The 19,987-nt window shown below is 46.3% G+C and overlaps 1 protein-coding gene across 2 annotated transcripts; it reads left to right on the top strand.

Annotated features, from left to right (window-relative positions):
* Nucleotides 1-2,287: 2,287 nt before the first annotated feature.
* On the top strand, nt 2,288-15,544 carry RGCC (regulator of cell cycle). Of its 2 annotated transcripts, XM_027116166.1 has the most exons (5): nt 2,301-2,541; nt 3,087-3,272; nt 11,933-12,040; nt 13,799-13,861; nt 15,154-15,544. In XM_027116166.1, exons 1-5 carry the CDS (start codon nt 2,493-2,495, stop codon nt 15,159-15,161), a joined length of 414 nt encoding a protein of 137 aa, XP_026971967.1. In that variant the 5' UTR covers nt 2,301-2,492; the 3' UTR covers nt 15,162-15,544. The 2 variants fall into 2 exon arrangements, with proteins under 2 accessions (XP_026971968.1, XP_026971967.1); XM_027116167.1 differs by lacking the exons at nt 11,933-12,040; nt 13,799-13,861; nt 15,154-15,544 and adding an exon at nt 8,630-9,871 and having other exon boundaries at nt 2,288-2,541.
* The last annotated feature ends 4,443 nt before the right edge of the window (nt 15,545-19,987 follow it).

The following is a 19,987-nucleotide window of genomic DNA, read 5'->3' on the forward strand; positions in this document are numbered from 1 at the left end:
CAGTAGTTCTCCATAATGGAAGTGACACCGTCCTAGAGGTGGTGACACTTTGAGTTGAGGCCCCTGCCCATTCATCTCCCCAGCGCTTGGGCAAGGGAGTTCCCTTACAATGGGGTGCAGAAGACATCAACCAACCAACTTCTCCTGGTAGAAATAGGTGATCTTCACTGTCACTCTTTTAGTAAATTGGCATGGCTGTTAAAAAGTGGGGCTGTTCTGTAGGCTCTTTTGAAGATCAGCTTAACTGATTCTTTAGCTGAGAGGGCCCCTGAGCCATCATGCAAGAGCTGGGCTGGGGTGTCCACCACCCTACATCCCAGCCTGACCAAAGAAGGAGAGCTTCATTTGGAAGGTAGCCCCCTGGCCTCAGCTCCCAGACCGGCTGCTGCTCCGTTATCCCAGGGCATCCCCAGTGGGTACCACAGCAAGTCAAAGAGCACGAGGAGAGAAAAAAGAATTTAATAAGGGAGGTGGGAAAAGGAAGTAAAAAGATGCACGTGCCTTGACTGTTGCTTCAAGGACCTGGGTTATCTGCACTCTTATTTGGAACCTCTTCCTCCTGTCTACTCGGTTCTCCACCTTACACTGTGGAGAAAGGGAGGATGTGGTGAAGCCCAAAATGGCTCTGAAACCATACAGACTTGCCTTTTTTTTTTTTTTTAACATTTTTATTAGAGTATAATTGCTTTACAGTATTGTGTTAGTTTCTGCTGTATAACAATGTGAATCAGCTATACATATACATACATCCCCATATCTCCTCCCTCCTGCATCTCCTTCCCGCCCTCCCTATCCCACCCCTCTAGGTGGTCACAAAGCACTGAGCTGATCTCCCTGTGCTATGCGGCTGCTTCCCACTATCTATCTATTTTACATTTGGTAGTGTATATATGTCCATGCCACTCTCTCACTTCGTCCCAGCTTACCCTTCCCCCTCCCCGTGTCCTCAAGTCCATTCTGTACGTCTGCGTCTTCATTCCTGTCCTGCCCCTAGGTTCATCAGAACCATTTTATTTTTAGATTCCATATATGTGTGTTCGCATATGGTATTTGTTTTTCTCTTTCTGACTTACTTCCCTCTGTATGACAGACTCTAGGTGCATCCACCTCACTACAAATAACTCAATTTCATTCCTTTTGATGGCTGAGTCATATTCCATTGTATATGTGCCACATCTTCTTTATCCATTCATCTGTTGATGGGCACCGAGGTTGCTTCCGTCAGACCTGCCTTTCCATCAGTATGTGACTAGCTTATCACCTAACCTCTCTGTGCCTCAGTTTCCTCCTGTGTAGAACAGAAGCAGTAGTTCTACCTCTCAGGGTTGCTGTGGGCCTGGAAACGGTGAATGCCAAGACCTGCCCTAGGAGGCCCTTGATAACCGCAGTAAGATGCCTCCTTTCCCTCTGAGACCGGTTTGTGGGTCAGAGACACTGGGAGCGCGGTCCAATAGCACTCTGAGCGAGGATGGTTGTTGAGCACTCGATATGTGTCTAGTGCAACTGAGGGACTGAAACCGTCATTTTATTCTACTTTAGTTGCTTTGCATTTAAGAAGCCACCCGTGGCAAGTGGCTACCGCATCGGGCAGCGCAACGTGCAGGGCTTTCACGGTCAGGACTCGTCCCCTGCCAGGCGGCTCTCCCTCTACGCAGTAATTTGTTCTCTTAAACTTCTCCTGAACAAAGTCGGGGCTGCAGTGAACACCCAGGACCGTAGTCAGGCTCTGGGGCTCGGGGATGGGAACAATGAAGGTTCGTCAACTCCTGGACTCCACCGACTTGTCCCTCTGGCCCCCTACCCTCTCTACTCTGTCCGCCCGCAACCCTCAAGTCCCTTGGGGGCAATGGGGAGGAGACGCGCGGGAGACTCCCTCTGCGGCTCCCATATGGGTCTGGGTCTTGCACGGCTTTCGCCTACTTTATTCTTCGCAACAAACCCAGGAGACTCAGCATTTCCATTTCACAGATGAGGAAACTGAGGCTCGTGGAGCTTCAGGGCACAGGGCGGGAATCAGCCGAACACCAGCCCTAAACCCTTTGGGGCCTTGGTGTCGCCAAAGCTACTTTCGTGGGGCGCGTTGTCAGGGCGCGCGGGGAAGGCGGCGGGTAAATATTTGGGGCTGTAACCTGGGCTCCGGCGACTCCGCGTCACTGCGGTTCCCCAGCGGGCGCGTGGCGAGGGCGGTGCCTGGGGGACAGGGGCGTCTCTGGCGCGGCGACAGGGACAGACCCGGCGGCCAGGCTCCCGTGGCCCCGCCCCGGCCCGCCCCCGCCCGCGGCTATAAGACCTTGGGACTGCTGGTGGCTGCGGCCCGGGAAAGATCTGGCGGGCGGACGGCGCAGGCAGCTGCGCGGCGGGAGCGCAGCCGGACTAGGGGACAGGCAGAGCGGGACGAGGAGAGGGGACGGACGGCCTCAGCGGGAGCGCCTGCACGATCCCGCGCCCAGACCTCGCAGGACCCCCCGACGCGCGCCGGGCCTAGCCCGCCCATGAAGCCGCCAGCCGTGCAGGGCAGCCCCGCGGCCGCCGCGGCCGCAAGTGAGTGGGGGTCTCCTTAAAGCCGGGGCCTTGCGCGAAAGAAGCGGAATCCCGCGTCGTCTCGTTTCATCCCTCCCCCAGCCTCACCGTCGGGACTCTGCCCCGGGGCGGGTTCAGCCTCCTCCCCACGCGGGGCTGGGGGTCCGAGCCCGACACGTCACGGGCGCATCCTGACTCAGTCCTCCCACCGCCACCCGGTTCACACGCGCCCCCGGGGAGCGAACGCGGGGAAGAGTCCCCGACAGCGCGTGGGAAAGAGTTCGGCTGTGTCACTTAGATGCGTGACCTTTGGCCTGCAACTTCCCCGGGTCGAGGCTCACTTTCTTTATCTCGAAAACGGGCGCGACACCAAGGCGCACTTCAGGGGGTGGTGGTGAGTATTAAAAGATAACAGCGAGCAACGGGCAGCGACAGCCGGGCTGTCCCCGGGCCAGCGCGCGGTCAGCGTTAGTTAGCGATCCTTGGGAACCGTGCGGCCCCTACCGGGCCCGGGGTGGGACGGCCGCCCCACCCCACCCTCACCTGAGCCCGCCGTCCCTCCCCAGCCCCGGCCTTGGACTCGGCCGACGCGGGGGACCTGAGCGACGCGCTGTGCGAGTTTGATGCGGTGCTGGCCGACTTCGCGTCGCCCTTCCACGAGCGCCACTTCCACTACGAAGAGCACCTGGAGCGCATGAAGCGGCGGAGCAGCGCCAGCGTCAGCGACAGCAGCGGCTTCAGCGACTCGGAGAGTAAGTGTGGCCCCGCCGGGGAAGGTGCCGGAGCCCTGGGGACTCCCCGTACCTGGCCCGCGGAGGAGCGCTCTGGGCTCGGGGCTCAGCTTGCTTATCGGGGTCGGGCGGGGTTATAGCCCCAAAGCTCAGCGCGGTCTCTAGGACTCTAGGCGTCTCCGGGGCTGCAGGCCCGGCGGGGGCAAGACCTCTGAGGATGGTCTCGGGAAGGCTCTTGGAGGGCAGGCTGGTCTACCTGCCTCCGGCAGGTGTCACCACGCAGGAGGGTCGAAGCGGTAGGACTCCTGGGACCCCAGCCAGGCCTTCCCGCGGCTCCCCGACCTCCTCTCCTTTCCCCTTCTTTCCCCTCTCAGCCGTATCTTCAGAGGCTGTGGAGCAAGTGCTACAGGCATGGGGTCGGGGCGCATGGGAGGGCACAATATGGACATATTTGTGAAACCAGGAAAGATTTCATAAGCTCCCGTTCTTAGATTTTTGAAACACTTGCACTTTCTTCTGGCCCTGAGCTCCCAGACTTGTTGCTACACTGCCCGAAGTTTTGAAAGAATCCCTGGCACTGCTGAGTTCAAGTATTTAGAAAGTGTCCCTCATCCTTCAAGCAGGTCCATTACGTGGACGGCTGGCTCTGACTCCCCACCCAGTTGGGGGTGGGCAGAGAGCAGATGGGCCCAGAGCTGCTTTCTGGTGACTTTGCTCATAGTGAAGACTACCCCCCGCGTCTCTCTGTCCTAAACAACCTTGTTACAAAGAGAGACCATTTTTTCCAGGAACTCGAATGTCCCGATAGGATTTTGGATACCTTTTCAGGCATCAAATGGCAAATCGGGTGACTTTTCAGTATTATGTGACTGGTGTTTTACCCAACCTGGATTACTTCCTATTTTTCAAAGTGAATTTTAAACATTTCTGGGTAATTCTTAAGGCTTCATTCCCTAGATGGGATACAAGCGTGAATGTCACTCCCTTTGTTGTCCTTGACTCTGGAAATAAAAACAATGACCTTTCCTTGTGATTCCCTTCTTTTGAAATCCGAAGCTCCCCCTTGTTACAGGGCAAAGATACAGTCCTAGGCTTACACATGAGCTGTCCTTCTGAAAAGGAATAAAGGACACTCGCCACCCAGTTCAGGCTTTGAGTCAGAAACTTGAGTTCCAGCTTGACTTTTCTTGGCAACCCTGCCCAAGCGTTCGAAATAATTGCAGCTTTTGAGGTGAAAGGGAATGGAATCGTATGCTGTTAATTTTCCGTTCAGTATGTTTGGACTTTGTTGCTAATGACCAGACTGCATATTTTCAATTTCAAAGAGAAGTCTAAAAAATTTTGAAATTTGTCTCCATGTCTGTAGCCAAACTTAAATATGTCTCCTTCTACTGGGGCATGGAGCAAGTTATTCATCAAGTACAAATTCTCTCCCCCGTGGGAAAGAAAGCTGGCACAGTCCGTCCGGTGCCGCTGTCTTGCAAAGAACAGCTCCTTTCTAAACCACAGCTGCATTTGGCTAGAATACGGTCTGAGCTCACCCATTCATGGGTGATTGCAACTCCCCCTGGGTAGGGTTTCAGATCTGGGATCTGTTTTCAGAGGCCTCAAAGAAAAGGCACTCGAAACACATTCTTAACAGTTTGGGGGGAGATATTTGGAATAGTCTGTAGTTTTTCTTAGGGTATGTGTGTGTACTTTGTTTTCTGCTTTTGTTGTTAACTGTTAAACTAACCCTTAGTTTGGTGGTTAGAGAGGTAAATGGGAGGGTGTAAAGAAGGCTCAGATGACATTAGTCTTTTCTATAAATGTGTAGTTTGGCCTCCACGAGGCAGGTTAGAAATAGTCCTGGCAGAAGCAGTGTGTATCTAAATAGTGATTTCTTAAGGACGCATAATATGTGTCTTAATTGCCGCTAAGAATGGATCACAGACATTTGTTATACTCATTTGTCTGTTTAATGCTTTTCTGTGGAAGAGAATATTTGAGAGACGTGGATCCTACTGAAATTTAGCCCACCAAAGGGGAGACACACCAGGATGATCATAATAAGAGCAGCTCTCTCTCTCTTTTTTTTAAATTTATTTTTTGGCTGCATTGGGTCTTCGTCGCTGCACGCAGGCTTTCTCTAGTTGCGGCGAGCGGGGTCTACTCTTCCTTGCGGTGCGTGGGCTTCTCATTGCGGTGGCTTCTCTTATTGCGTAGCGCGAGCTCTAGGCGCACAGGCTTAGTAGTTGCGGCACGCGGGCCCTACAGCGCGTGGGTTTCAGTAGTTGTGGTGCGTGGAAGAGCAGCTCTCTTTTGCCAGGCTCTTTCTATGATTACTATTATTGTTTATTACCTCTAACCATTAATGGTCTCTTTGCTTTGCTTTAAATGTGTTATCTCATATGATCTCTGCTACAGTCCTGGAACGTAGGCACTGTTGTCTCCTTTTTTCTGATAAAATAGTGGAACCAGTTGGGCTGTCTCTCTCTCTAAGGCCTTGCTCTGTCACCATGGATGGTTGGCTGGTATGTGAACCAGGTCCTCCGGGATAGACTTGATGTCTCACTGGACAGGGATCATGTGCCTGCTTATCAATGGTGGTTGTGTTTGAAGGTGTCTCTTCAAGGCAGTGGTCACCTGGCCGGGTCTGTGGAGCCCAGGCTGAGCTCTGTTAGGGCCCTGCATGAGGAGTGGGCCTCATTTTCTCTAGCTGTGAAATGGAAAGAATGCTATTTAATGATGATGTTAGAAACATCCATAAGCTCATGATGAGGAAGAAAATATTTGTTCTGTTTGATGCTTTTAAGAAAATAATAAAATGCACATGTCACGCTATGTCACATAGGTCAGAGACATTTGAGCCAGCGTCTTGTGTGAAAATGTTATGTATGAAGCTCTAAACCCTTGGGACCTTGGTTTTCACTCTACCTTTTACAGCTCCATCACTCTGAAGATGTACCTACTGCATTCCTGGTTTTTGAAGAACCCTTCCTTTTCTCTCAAAACAAACAAAAAAAAAGATGAGAAAGACAAATATTATATGATATCACTTATATGTGGAATCTAAAAAGTAGTACAAACGAACTTATTTACAAAACAGAAACAGACTCACAGACATAGAAAACAAACTTATGCTTACCAAAGGGGAAGTGGGGAGAGGGATAAATTAGGAGTATGGGATTAACAGATACATACTACTATATATAAAATAGATAAACAACAAGGATTTATTATATAACACAGGGAGCTATATTCAGTATCTTGTAATAATCTATAATGGAAAAGAATAAAAAAAGAATATATGTATGTATGTGTATATATATATATATATATATGAATCACTTTGCTGTATACCTGAAACTAATACAATATTGTAAATCAACTGCACTTCAATTAAAAAATATTTCGCTTGCTTGCATCCAAAGGAGAAAAAGTAGACATTCCTTCTTTCACCCAGAGAAGCAAGTTACTTAGATAGGAGAGAAGAACGGATATTTAATAAGGAAATACTCTTTCCTGTTTCCACGTACTGGGAATCCTTCTAAGACGTGAAGAGGACCAAAATAACAGTGGCAAGACAACTTCACATTAGGGGTGGCATTCAAATGGGGGTTGATGAAAATAGTTCCTTTTGTTTCTTTCTTCTAGATCTCGGTTCCAACAGGTAACACCAGGCACTTTCATGAGAGCAGTTTCAACTTTGGCGTAAAAGGGCTGCACAGTTAGGACGGCAGCGAGGTTCAAACGCGATACTCAGACGTGCTTCAGGCATTGTGCACATCTTTGGTTTGAACGTATTTTGAAAAATCTGTTGTTTTTTCAGTATTTTCAAAACCGTAAGTGCACAGCATGGCTTCTGAAATGTGTTTAATGACATTTTAACTCATCAGATACTAAATTTTAACCAATGTGTTAATTTATGATTCCACCGATTGATTTTATAAGAAGTTTCTAATATTAACTGGAACTTTAAAAGGTGATGCAAACTTCTATCTTTGACGGATTGGAGTTTCCTTTTTCCTTTGAGCGGGGAAGTGTTTTGCTACTTAACAGAAAATGTCTGAAGTCTACTCCGTATGCTGGGGCTATTATGATTTTGCAGGGCCATTGTAGGGAATGAGGAACTGGCTTCTTTAGCATGTGCAGGACCTAGAACGTCTGTATTTCTTTGCCTCGACTATTCTAGCTTGGCCCTGGGAGAGGGGACTGTATGGCCCCTGGCGGGGGGCATGCATGACAGGTAGCCTATTGGCTGATCTGGCCTAAGAGCCACTGAGACCAGAACTTGAACTTGTTCAAGGCGGGAGAGACTGAGGAGTTAGGAGCCCTCAGGGTGTCCCCGTGTGTGTTAGGAATTCCAGGCAGGTGACAGGTGTCACTGGCTGACACCTGGAGGGGTATCTAGAGGGACTGAGCAGTCTCAGAAGGGAAGCGGGGGCGATAGTGCTGAAACTGAGAAACGTTTTCTTATTTCATCCCACTTTCAGGGAGGCTGTTGGAATTTAGATTTTGAGGGGGAGATTCAACCCACCTCCCCCAACACCCGCATACCATTCCCTGTGGCAAAAGGGAAACAGGTCCAAGGCTTTCTTTTTCTCAGTTAATTACTGTGGTTTGCTTGCCTGAAATGTGTGGGATTGTTCTATATTTACAGGAGCTCTGGGCCAGGGTTACTGTCTGTGGTTTCCCTTTCCTCTGGAGTAGCACACGCTGGTGCCAACCCCAAATTACCTTTCTCTCCACCCCCAAACGAAAAAAGCACGTCTACCTTTTAAACAAGCCTCTGTTTTTGTAGCTGAGTTTCCCAAGCTCTGCTGGCGCTCCTGCAGTTAGATGTTTGCATATTTAATATGTTCACATTGCTTTTGATGATGTCTTAGAAAACTTGGTCCCTGAATTCGCGGTTCCTGGCTTCAGCGCACCAACTTGACTGGCCGAGGACATTTCTGATGGGGCTTTAGAGCTGATAGCAGTAGATGTTGTAAGGCCCTAAAATATCTGGTCTTGCCACCTGCCGCGGTTCCCCAAATCATCAGTGTTATGTGTCCCTTGAACCCCTGTTAATGGCAGCACCTAATATTGGGTGGGGCAGCAATACATTAGTATGCTATCAGCCTGTGACACATTCCTGTCCTTTATCAGACTAATGAGCTGTTATTTCTAGAACTCAAGAAATAGAGTTCTAGGGGAACGAAAAGAACAGGAAGTCAGGCTTTGCTTCCCTTTTAATATACACCTAGCATGAAATCTTGTTCACTGTAAGTCCGTGGACTGAAATTTTATTGGATAAAGGGTAAAGAGAAGTCTAGAGCTTGGGGTACTTCCGTGTCTGTGGGTTTGTTCTTGGAAGGTTTGTTCTAGGACACCTCTGATGATAGATTTTCTCTTAGGAATTTATCGGAAGAAGTGGAAGAAGCCTGGCCCCAGAATCTTGAGTCTTCTTACTCTCTGTGGTGACCTTTCTTCTCCTGAGTGTGTCCTCCTCCATTTTGTTGGGAAAACAGAATAAAAGCAATGAAAACCATAGGTATCACATGGAGCGCCTGGCTTACTGATTCCCCTTTCGCAAGAGAAGAAACTAAGGCTCTGAGATGAAGTGACTTGCACAGGGTCACACAGCTTTCACACGGCCTCGGTGCCACACATCTCTAGGGTGGCAGCTTCTGGAGCTCCTGTGCTTGTCCTGGTCGTTGTTTTTGGGAATGACGTGTAGAGCAGTTATGAACACAGGGTGGAACTCAACTGTGAGGAAGTTTGGCTCAGGGGTGCTGGGGGTTCATTTCCTTTTGATGGTTGAACACTCTGGAGCCTGGAGTCAGGTTGGGCCCAGACTGCACTGGAACTCATGGGAATAGAGAGACGTCAAAGTGTAGCAGTGAACTGGTGCTGAGATTGTGTGTGTGTGTGGGTGTGTGGGTGTGTGTGTGTTTGCCCCCTCCCAAGGGATGAGTGTACATGGACGTAAAATTGATGGAGAGTCGGGGCAGAACAGAGGTGAAGTCCCAAGTCAGGAGAAGGGCCTGCGGTGCAGGGTGTGGTGGTGAGACTGAGACCAGGGGTGCTGCCAGTGAGTCCTGGGTTCAGCACTCTGGGCCAGGGCTGGGGGTGATGCTCTCAGGTGTCCTTTGGAGCCAAGGATGACGTTCCAGAGGCCTCATACTCCTTTCTTCTGGCTCTCGAGTCCGGGCACGAGGCCTGCTTCCCCAGGGCCCTCTGTGGTTTTCCTGCCCCCTCAGTCTTACCTCATCTTTTCCCCGCAAGTCTCTCGGGTTCTATTTGGGGGCGATTCTCCTGACTCTGACGTGGCGACAAGCAGTAACGAGACGCGGTAGGTCTGCGATGGGCGTGACCACTTTCCTGTGCGTAGGGAAAAGGCCTCCCCTTGAGAAAATCCAGACTGCTGCAGAGGGCGACCCAGCTGACAAGCGAGCAGAAGGGCTTCCCACGTTCATTTCCACTGAGTACAAGCGTCTTGAGAAATATTAATAAAGCTGCCACCGAAAAAGTGTCCCAAGGGCAAGTAAACCAGGGGAAATAGGGCTGAGCTGGTTTCTTTTCTTTTCTTTTTTTTTTTTTAATATTTATTTATTCATTTGTTTGGCTGAGTTGGGTCTTAGTTGCGGCATGCTGGATCTTTTGTTGCGGCGCCTGGTCTCTTCATTGTGGCTCGCGGGCTCTAGAGCGCACAGGTTTAGTTGTCCCATAGCATGTGGGATCTTAGTTCCCCGACCAGGGATCGAACCTGCGTCCCCTGCATTGGAAGGCGGATTCTTAACCACTGGACCACCAGGGAAGTCCCTGAGTCTGTTTCTTTATCACAAGATGCCTCCGGCACATTAAAGTGGGGTTACATCAGAGGACTCTCCAGGGGTGCTTGGTGTTTCTTAGAGTTCGTTGATCACAAAGTTCTTCTCAAAGGACCACTATTCTGGGAAGTAATTTCTGGGGAAATGTAAGGGTAAGGTTTGGTGTTTCAGATCTCAGTAGGTGTTCATCATCAAAGCCTTGAAAAAGGGTTGTTGTCCTTTTAGGTGACCCGGGCTGGACCTAAGAAGGAAGAATCGACTGTGAGGGCTGGGCATGTTTGGAAAACTGAATGCGATGGGTGTGTCGGCCAGGAAGACAAGATGGCCCTGGGGCCACCTGGTCAGGGGAGGGTGGGAGGACCAGGAAGGAGGCCTCAGGAACTGCTCCAGGAACTTGGAGCAGTCTTTAGGGATGAAGAGGAATTCTCCTAGGACCAGAAACCTCTGCTTCTGAAAACCCTTTTTTATTCTGGGCATGTCTTTTTTTTTTTTTTTTTGCGGTATGCGGGCCTCTCACTGTTGCGGCCTCTCGCGTTGCGGAGCACAGGCTCCGGACGCGCAGGCTCAGCGGCCATGGCTCACGGGCCCAGCCGATCCGCGGCATGTGGGATCCTCCTGGACCGGGGCACGAACCCGTGTCCCCTGCATTGGCAGGCGGACTCTCAACCACTGCGCCACCAGGGAAGCCCTGGGCATGTCTTTTGTAACTTAGTCCTGTTCATTTTGAGTTAAGGGGACCAAAGAAAGGTGGTTTTGCATCTTCCTGAGCTGGAGGTGATTGGATGAAACTGAGCGAATCCCAAGGAGGACAGGGAGCCTGACCAGGTCCTCATGGTTCAGCCACCCTCTCTCACCCGAACAGCCTTCCCAGAACTCATCTCTGCTACAGTCGTGCCTAGCTTTGTGTTTTGTTTTAACTGGGAAGGCTGTTCCTTTGTGACCTCAGAGGCCACATCCTGCTTCCGCCGCTGGGTCTTCCTTTGAGCCTTTGAGTTAGTGCAGCTCAGCCAGCAGTTCCTTTCTCTGTCACAGCCACACAGCTGGCTGGCCGTGGGTTGGTTTCCTCCCCCTTGGCAGAACTTAGAGAAATAGAATCTCAGAACTTCAGAGCTGGAAGGGACTTTAAGGATTATTTAGTCCAGCTTCCCATTTTATGGATGGGTAAACTGAGGCCCAGAGACATTATCTTCTCAAGGGCATCTGAATACTTAGTAGCTGGGCTGGTTTCCTTAACTCAGCTCGGCCCTGCTTCTGGGACCTTGCCTTGCTCTTGCTCTGGTCTTTGAGGGTATGACAATGTAGGCAGCAAATCACCCAAACTGTAATAGACAACCTGTGGGAGAAGAAATCTTTATCTTTGACCCTCTAGCTTATCCCCAGAATGTAGGAGCTCAGGAAAACCATGACAAAGACTCTCTCATGAGCAGGCAGGGAGGATTATCAAGTCATGGGATCCAACCTTGTCTTTGTATTTTAGGGGGTTCAGAGGGCAGAAGGGACATTTTTCAGGAAAGATGGTTCCTTATGTCTCAAATCCCAAGGGAAGCCCCTCGCCCTCATCGGCCAAGCATTGGCTTAGCTGTCAGTTAGACGCCCACTGGGCAGTGGGCTCCGGTTTGTCACAAAGGAGGCTGGTTTGGTCATGATCCTGTCACCCGCTTCTTTTTTTTAGGGAAGCAAGGGCCTTTGGTGTGCCTGATTGAAGACACGTACACACATATACAGGCACACTCTCCTGCCTCAACTCATTTGGGGGCATAAATATAAAATCTGGAAACCAGCCTATTTTCTTTATAACTTTGCTCCTTTGGGAGATAAACTGTTGGTTGGCAATAGACCATAAGACTGAAAATCGTTTCTAATGAGTTACGTTCTCTTTCCGGAAAGGTGCAGATTCACTTTATAGGAACAGCTTCAGCTTCAGTGATGAAAAACTGAATTCTCCAACAGACAGCACTCCAGCTCTGCTCTCTCCCGCTGTCCCTCCTCGGAAAGGTAAGTTCATTAGTTGGATTGTGAGTGTTTTTGCTTCCTTCCTCCCTCCTCCTGCTTCTCAGCCTCTTCTTTCTTCCCCCTTCCCCCTAACTGATCTTTCCCAAATGTGCAAAACAAATAGAGAAGACCAGTATCTTAGTATAGTACAGCATGGAATGGATTTTGTTATTTCTCAGGATTTTGATCAGCGTGAAAGTGAAATCAGATAACTGGGGGGCAGGAAACCAAATTCACAGGGAGAAAAGACGTTTAGACTCTAGACTTTGCTTTCTGTCTTGTGGTGTCATCAAGACAGTGTCAAATGACAGTGCCTGGTTCTAGAATGTGAAACTCAGCAGTTAGGCTTTGCAGAAAGTTGGGTTCTTTTTCTTGCATTAACTCTTTAACTAATGCTTTCAGATGACCAATTTAGCAATTAAATGGGGTCATCATTAAGAAACAAGTAATGATCTAACATAATTCAGAATGGCAGCTCCATCCTGCCTCTACTGTGATATTAATAGGCCGAGAAGGTTTTTAAAGACGCATGAGCAGTTTCTTATATTTTGGAACTAGTAAAGTGTCTCCAGCCAGAGAGCTGAATGTTCTTTTATATTGGGCAACTGCCCTTTTGAAAACAAAAGCAGTTTTTTTCCCTTAAGAAACATTATACTTGCTGAAAATAGTTGCAGAATGCAATAAAAGTGGAACATAGTTAAAAAGAAATATGAAGATTCCATCATTTTCTCCCTCCGGCATGAAGGCAGAATTTCCCCCTTTTTCAAAAGGACATTTTAAAATTCTCTTCTCAACATAACAATGTTAGCAGCCACAGGGGACTCTGCCGTTGTCCAGCCCTTCATCTGTAATGGATCTATTGAATTGAGAGAGACAGAACAGTCTAGAAAGTGGCTTAAAATGTGCCCTGATTTGTTACCTGATCCTCAAGAGGTAGAAATTAAAGAGGAGAAGAAAGCCCTAGTGGCAAATTGACTTTAAGAGCTAAGAACAATGAGCTATTTGTGGCCAGCGGGGGCTAATTAATGAAAATATCCAGTAGTGCATTCAGAGAGGGCATGAATGATGAACTCTAGAGAAAAAAGTAAGATACACAGAAAGAAGTACATGTCTCAGGATATAGAGGGAACAAAATCATAATGAGGACTTGTTACTCTGTGCTGGCACCTGGATGGGATGAGGCTGTCTAGACCCAGGAGCTTCCTGTCGCCTTCTCTGTACCATTTTGACACAGAACTGTAGTGCTTAGTTCATTCCATCCTGGAGGTACCATGAGGGCTGAAGCATTGCCCTGGAGTGATAGCATGAACAAAATTGCGTCAGGGGAGAAGTTTAGCAGGAATTAGGAAATCTGGGTGTCCATTCCACACAGTGCCGTGCTCCCCGAATATTTTGACTAACTCAAATCCTACACAATCAAAAAGTTCAAACTTTTAATCTTCCTTCCCTGTCCCTGTCTCCCCGCATCTCCCAACTTTTAAGGTAGTGAAGGGAGATACTTCTTCCAGGTTGCTGGGATAGGGGTGGGGTATGGGGGTGGGTGATGAACTACAAAAACCAGAAAGAAACATTTAGGCTAATCTTCAGAATAAGTTTCCGAGTTGACTATAAGTAAACCCTGGAGCAGCCACTTAGGGTTGGTACAGGACACTCTTTAATAAAGTCTCTGAAGACAAAGAGATGGGGTCGCATAATTCTGGAAAAGTCGGAGTCATCAGCTGTCTTGGATATGGAAACTGAGCCCCAACTCTTGTTTTTCAGCCAAACTAGGAGACACGAAAGAGCTAGAAGACTTTATTGCTGATCTCGACAGAACCTTAGCAAGTGAGTACGTGCCTGGTAGTAAAAAAAAAAAAAAAAAAAATCAAACAGAAAACCCAACCAGCACCTCTGATAAAGTGCTGTAATGTTTACCAGCTTGCCTGGGGCAGGAAGTTACATCCTAAGGCTTCGTTAGGCTCAGAAACAGGACCCTAGTGGCTCAGAAAGAAATTCTGAGGGTAAGCTTACATTGAAGTAGACCGTGTGCCTTTCCAAACAGTGAGAACTGACCACCAGCAAACAATGGCATTTTGTCTGAGAAATGGAGAGTAAAGTAGTAGTTAGAGCAAGATTGGAGCCTTACGAGCATGGTGGCCTGCCAGGCTTTTCAGAAAAAAAAAATCAGCCTATTGACCGTCCAGCATTATACTGACAAGCCAGGGGGTTCCATCTCAGGGGCCAGAGAAACTTTCACAAGTTAGGTCAGGGGTCTGATGAGGTCTGACTTCTAGAGGGTTGGGTCTCCAAAGAGAGAATTGGCTTGGGGCGATCCTGAAACCAAAGACCCACGCCAGTTACCAAAAGACCTGGATTAAGTACGCAGTACCTTGTTTCCCACTGGCAGTGACACTAACGGCACCCCATTTTCCGTGACCAAAAATTTTGAGACCTGAGGATGTTGGATCATCACTGCTACGGGGGCGCCTAGAAGAAGGGACCCTGAGAATCAGTCCACCCAGTCTATTTCCAAAGAACAGGATTGCAAGAGCCGGAAGGATCAGCTAGAGTTTCCCGGATGACAGTTTCAGCAACTCTACCCTTGGGGGGCCTTGTTCGGTCACAGAACAGGCCTGGAGAATTGCATCCTAGCCCCTTTCATTTTACAATGAAAGAGTTGATTTTCCTTAAGAAATATTTTACGCTATACTCTGCTAAATAGCTGGGTAGAATCTGAAAAAATAGATCCAAAGCCGGTTATTTAAAAAGAACTCTGTTCTTAAACATGGTTTCAGACAGACCTAAGTATTAGGTGGAAAGTTCTTGTGCCGTTTCTGTTTGCTGGAAGATTTTGTTGCCCATTTTCTTATGTGCTGTACCATCCTCCATCAGAAGACTGTTTTGACAGAGATGATTGTAATTGCAGCACAGTTTATATTAGACCCACGTGACCTGCCTGTGGACTTCATGGAAATTGTAGCAGGCTACCAGTCATACCAGTTAATCAGACATATACTACGTGGGAAGCCTGCCATTAAGTTTGGCGCTTTGATGCCTGTCTGAGAGGTGTGCTCTGGCTAAGCATAGGAATTGTTGGCTTTTGTGAGTGGATCACCTTCTCTGTCTCCTGTTGACAGGTATGTGAAGCAAGAAGCTCTGGGTCCTTTCATCGTAAGGGAGAAGCTTCAGAGAGCTCTGAGGACCTGATAAAATCAGCTACAGAATTTGCTGCTGGAGGGGCCAGAGATGCTGCTCATCTACCACCAGGCCATTCTCATTCTTGTCCTAAAAATGCCTTTTGGCTCATCTCTGGGCAAGTTAGAAATTGACTTTGTTTACCCGCTTGCAGCGTATTAGAACAGATGACTCATGCTAATGTTGTATTTCCTCTTAAAACATAGCTTTTCTGTAATTTAAAGTGCTTTTATGAAAATATTTGTAATTAATTATATGTAGTTGGAGACAGTACTATGCTTTTCCCATTATAATATATTTTTGTATGCAAATAAAGTTTGAACTGGAAGTCTGTCTTTCGTAAGCTTTCCTTTTTTTTTTTCTCTTGATTTCTTTCAATATATGTCCATCCAGCTAGTATTCAAGTGGAAATAACACGCCGCTTGACTTCTAACATGGACCCTGGGCGCTGCTGCGTTGCACTAGGCACTAGGATGGTAAACGAGAGGAAGTGTTACTTTGCAGTTCATTCGGGGCTCTAAAGGGAAACACTGGCATATGATTGATGGGAAATTTTAATTTGAGGGTTGCAGTTTTAATGAAAGTTGAGTTTCTCTTCTATCTCCATTCTCCTCCTTTCTTAGGTGCCACGGGTTCTTTCCTTCAATTAGGGGAAATACCAGGTGTACTCAAAATCCAGGGCAAGTTGGGGCAGCTGGAGGACTTATAAATGATGGTGCTCTCATAAAATCCGTGTGCTGAGGAAGATTTGATGTGCTGGCCTCTATGCTAACGTCCAGGTGGCTTCAGTGGAGCCGGAGGGTCCAGATGCAAGGTCTCCTATAAAGTGGGCTTCGCCTGTAGAGGCCAGTGACCCACCCCCCCTCCACCCCGCACCTGCCTTCTGTGGAGGACGGGGAGAGGCATAAAAAACAGGAGAGTCCATACTTTTCTTAGCTATGCTTTTCTATCCTTAAAACATCTAAAATAACCAGGCATTACTTTGATAATCAGAATCAAGTTATTAAAAAACTCCAATCCTTATGTTCCTGTAGAACACAAATCCAAAGCATAAGTACTTATAATTTTATTTATATTTTCGAAAGCTAACTACTAATTTGATCTGTTTTTCAGGGCATTGTGCAACTATTCAATAAAGTACCTTTTCTTTAGCCTTTTTCTTTTCCCCAAATTTCTGGGAAAGCTTTTGGGTTGAACCCAAATATTTTCTTTATTGAGATGTAATTCACATACCCAAACGTTCATCATTTTGAAGTGTACATTTCAGCAGTTTTAATTAAAATAAATTAAAAAAATTTTTTTTGGCCACACCATGTGGCTTGCAGGATCTTGGTTCCCTGAACCAGGGATTGAACCCGCACCCTTGGCAGTGAAAGTGTGGAGTCCTAACCACTGGACTGCCAGGGAATTCCCCATTCAGTAGTTCTGAGTACCTATATTCACAGAGTTGTGCAACCATCACTATCTAATTCTCTGCCTCTATGGTTTTGTCTATTCTGAGTATTTCTTATAAATGGAATCATACAACATGTGGTCTTCTGTGTCTGGATCCTTCCCCTTTGCATACTGTTTTCAAGGTTCATCCATGTTGTATTCATTCCTTTTTACTTCATTCCTTTTTATGACTGAATAGTCACTGTATGGCTCTACCATATTCGGTTTATCCTTTCCTTGGTTGAGGGACATTTGGGTTGTTTCTACTTTTTGGCCAGCAAATATTGCTCTTATGAATATTCATGTATACATTTTTGTGTGGATATATGTTTTAATTTCTCTTGGTATATAACTAGGAGTGGAATTTCTAGGCCATACGATAACCCTATGTTTAACTGTTTTGAGGAATTGTCAAACTTTTCCGTAGCAGCTGCGCCATTTTACATTCCCACCAGCAATGTACGAGGGCTCCAATCTCTCCACACCCTTGGTAACACTTGCTGTTGTTCATCTTTTTGAATATAACCATCCTAGTGGGTGTAACGTGGTATCTTATTGCAGTTTTGATTTGCATTTTCCTGATGACTAATGATGTTGAACATCTATTTATGTGTTTACCGGCCATTTGTGTAGCTTCTTTGGAGAAATGTCTATTCGCAGCCTGTGCCCATTTTTAAATAAGTTGTCTTTATTATTGTTGAGTTGCAGGAGTTTTCTATATATTCTGTATACAAGTTCTTTACCAGACATCTGATTTGAAAATTTTTCTTCTATTTTGTCGGTTGTCTTTTCACTTTTTTGTTAGTGTCCTTTGAAGCACTAACTTTTGATGAAGTCCAATTTATCTATTTCTCTTTTGCCACCTGTGCTTTTGGTGTCATATCTAACCATTGCCTAATTAAAGGTCACGAAGAGTTACTTGTATATTTTCTTTTAAGAGTTCTATAAGATTATACAAATCTTACATTTAGGTGTTTCGTCAACTTTGAATGAATTTTTGTGTATGATGTGAGGTAGGGGTCCAACTCCATTCTTTTGCATGTTAATATCCAGTTGTCATATCAGTATTTGTTGAAAAGACTATTTTTCCCCCCATTGAATTGTATTGACACACTTGTTGAAAATCAATTGACCCTATGTGTATGGGTTTATTTCTGGACTCAATTCTGTTGCAGGGATTTATATGTCTATCCTTATTCCTGTACCACACAGTCTTGATAACTATAGCTTTGCAGTAAATTTTGAAATCAGAAAGTGTGAGTCTTTCACCTTTGTTCTCTGCACAATTATATTGGCTGTTCTGAATTCCGTGCATTTTCAGATAAATTTTAGGATGAGTTTGCCAATTTCTGCAATAAAGGCAGTGGGATTTTCATAGAAATTGTGTCAAATCTGTGTATCAGTTTGGGAAGTATTGCCATCTTAACAACATTATGTCTTCTTTCCAATCCATGAACATGAAATGTCCTTCAGTTTATTTATATCTTCTTAATTTCTTTCAACTATGTTTTGTAGTTCTCAGTGTATAAATCTTGCACTTCCTTTGTCAAATTTATTTCTAAGCATTCTTTTTGATACTATTGTAAAAGGAATTGTTTTCTTAATTTTATTTTCAGATTGTTCCTTGCTAGTGTACAGAGAAGTACATTTGATTTTTGTATATTGATTTTGTATCCTGCAACCTTCCTATACTTATTTATTAGTTCTAATAGGGTTTTGCGCGTGTGTGTGTGGTGGGGGCCAATTCTATATACAAAATCATGCCGTTTGCAAATGGAAATAGTTTTACTTCTTCCTTCCCAATCTGAATGCCTTTAAATTCTTTTTGTTGCGTCATTGCCCTGGCTAGAACTTCCAGTACAATACTGAAAAGAAGTGGTGAGAGGGCACATCCTAGTCTTATTTCTGATCTTAGAGGAAAAGCTATCAGTCTTTCACCACTAAGTACGATGTGGGAATATTATCTTTTTTCATCAAATAAGCCTTTGACTTGTTTTCTAAACATAATTTTCCCATTACCTGGAACTGTTTTTTGTTCATGCTTGGGAACATTTATCTGCTTTGGATAAACCTTTTTTTCCACTGGGACACTATACCTTTTTATTAGTAGCCTTTTTAGGATTTGAGGATCTACCTCATTTGCCAGCTCTTTCTTTATGGTCTCCTGGAACCTGGACTCCCAAAGTTAGATGTGCAGGGTAGGGAGCTTTGTGGTCTGTTGTGAGGAGAAGGTCAATGGTTTGGAGAAAAGAAGTGGATTCCTTTAGAAGAGTGTTGGGAGGAGGGTAGTTTGTGCTCTAACCTCTGTTGGATGAGTAACTGGGGACAAGCAGGCTGTGGGCTGAGTCAGAGCTTGGGGTTCTGGGAATGTTGAAAAGAGTGTTTTCCATGTTTCCCAAGATGCATTTCAAGAGCACATTCCTAAGCTGTTTTGTTGACTAGGTATTAAGGTCATAGGTACTTGAAAAGTGCTGCATATACTTCACTTAGAGATTTATTGTGCACATTAGTACATAAATTACGTAGGGTTCAGTCTAAGGTGATGGATCAGAGAACCCCAAATATAGTGGCTAAACAAGATGGGAGTTTCTTTTCCACTAACAGCCCAGAGGTGAGCAGTAAAAGGATGGCTGAGTGACTCTCTGGTGCAAAGTGGCTGCTCCTGCTCCTGTCATCACATTTCATCCCAGCCAACACAAAGGAGAAAAAGCAAGTCAAGCACAGGCTTATTTCTTTCAGCAACATGACTAGAGGGGACACAAATTACTTCTGCTCACATTCCCTTGTCCAGATCTTAGTCAGATGGTCATTCCCAGCTGCAAGAGAGGCTGGGAGAAAAAGTCTCTTGCTGGGCAGATAAGTGCTCAACCAAAATTTGATGGTTCTGGGAACTCCCCAGCAGTCCAATGGTTAGGACTCCATGCTCTCACTGCCGAGGGCCTGGGTTCAATCCCTAGTCAGGGAACTAAGATTCCACAAGCTGCGTGGCACAGCCAAAAAAATAAATAGATAAAAAATAAAGTTTAAAAAATAATAATAAAAATAAAATTTGAGATTTCTCTTATTAGAGAAAGACAAAGAGAATGGGTATTGGAGGATAACTAGTCATCTCTGCCACAGAATGTTGAAGGCTTTGAGAAATCCTGTAGCCAAAAATCCTGCCTTTTTTTTTTTTCTTTTGTTTGGAAAAAATACCGGTAATCCACAGCGTATTAGTCTTCCTTGGAACGCACCTTGGGAAATGCCTTTGTAGGTAATCTCACCCCAGTGAGGTCTACTGAACTCCACCTCCTCCAAGACCTGAGTGCCCACAGCATGGCCTTTGCAAATTGCTTGATTGTT

Source organism: Aethalodelphis obliquidens, unplaced genomic scaffold (genome assembly GCF_003676395.1).
Source record: "Aethalodelphis obliquidens isolate GAN/ISIS:26980383/991018 unplaced genomic scaffold, ASM367639v1 scaffold16, whole genome shotgun sequence".
NCBI classification, from domain to species: Eukaryota; Metazoa; Chordata; class Mammalia; order Artiodactyla; family Delphinidae; genus Aethalodelphis; species Aethalodelphis obliquidens.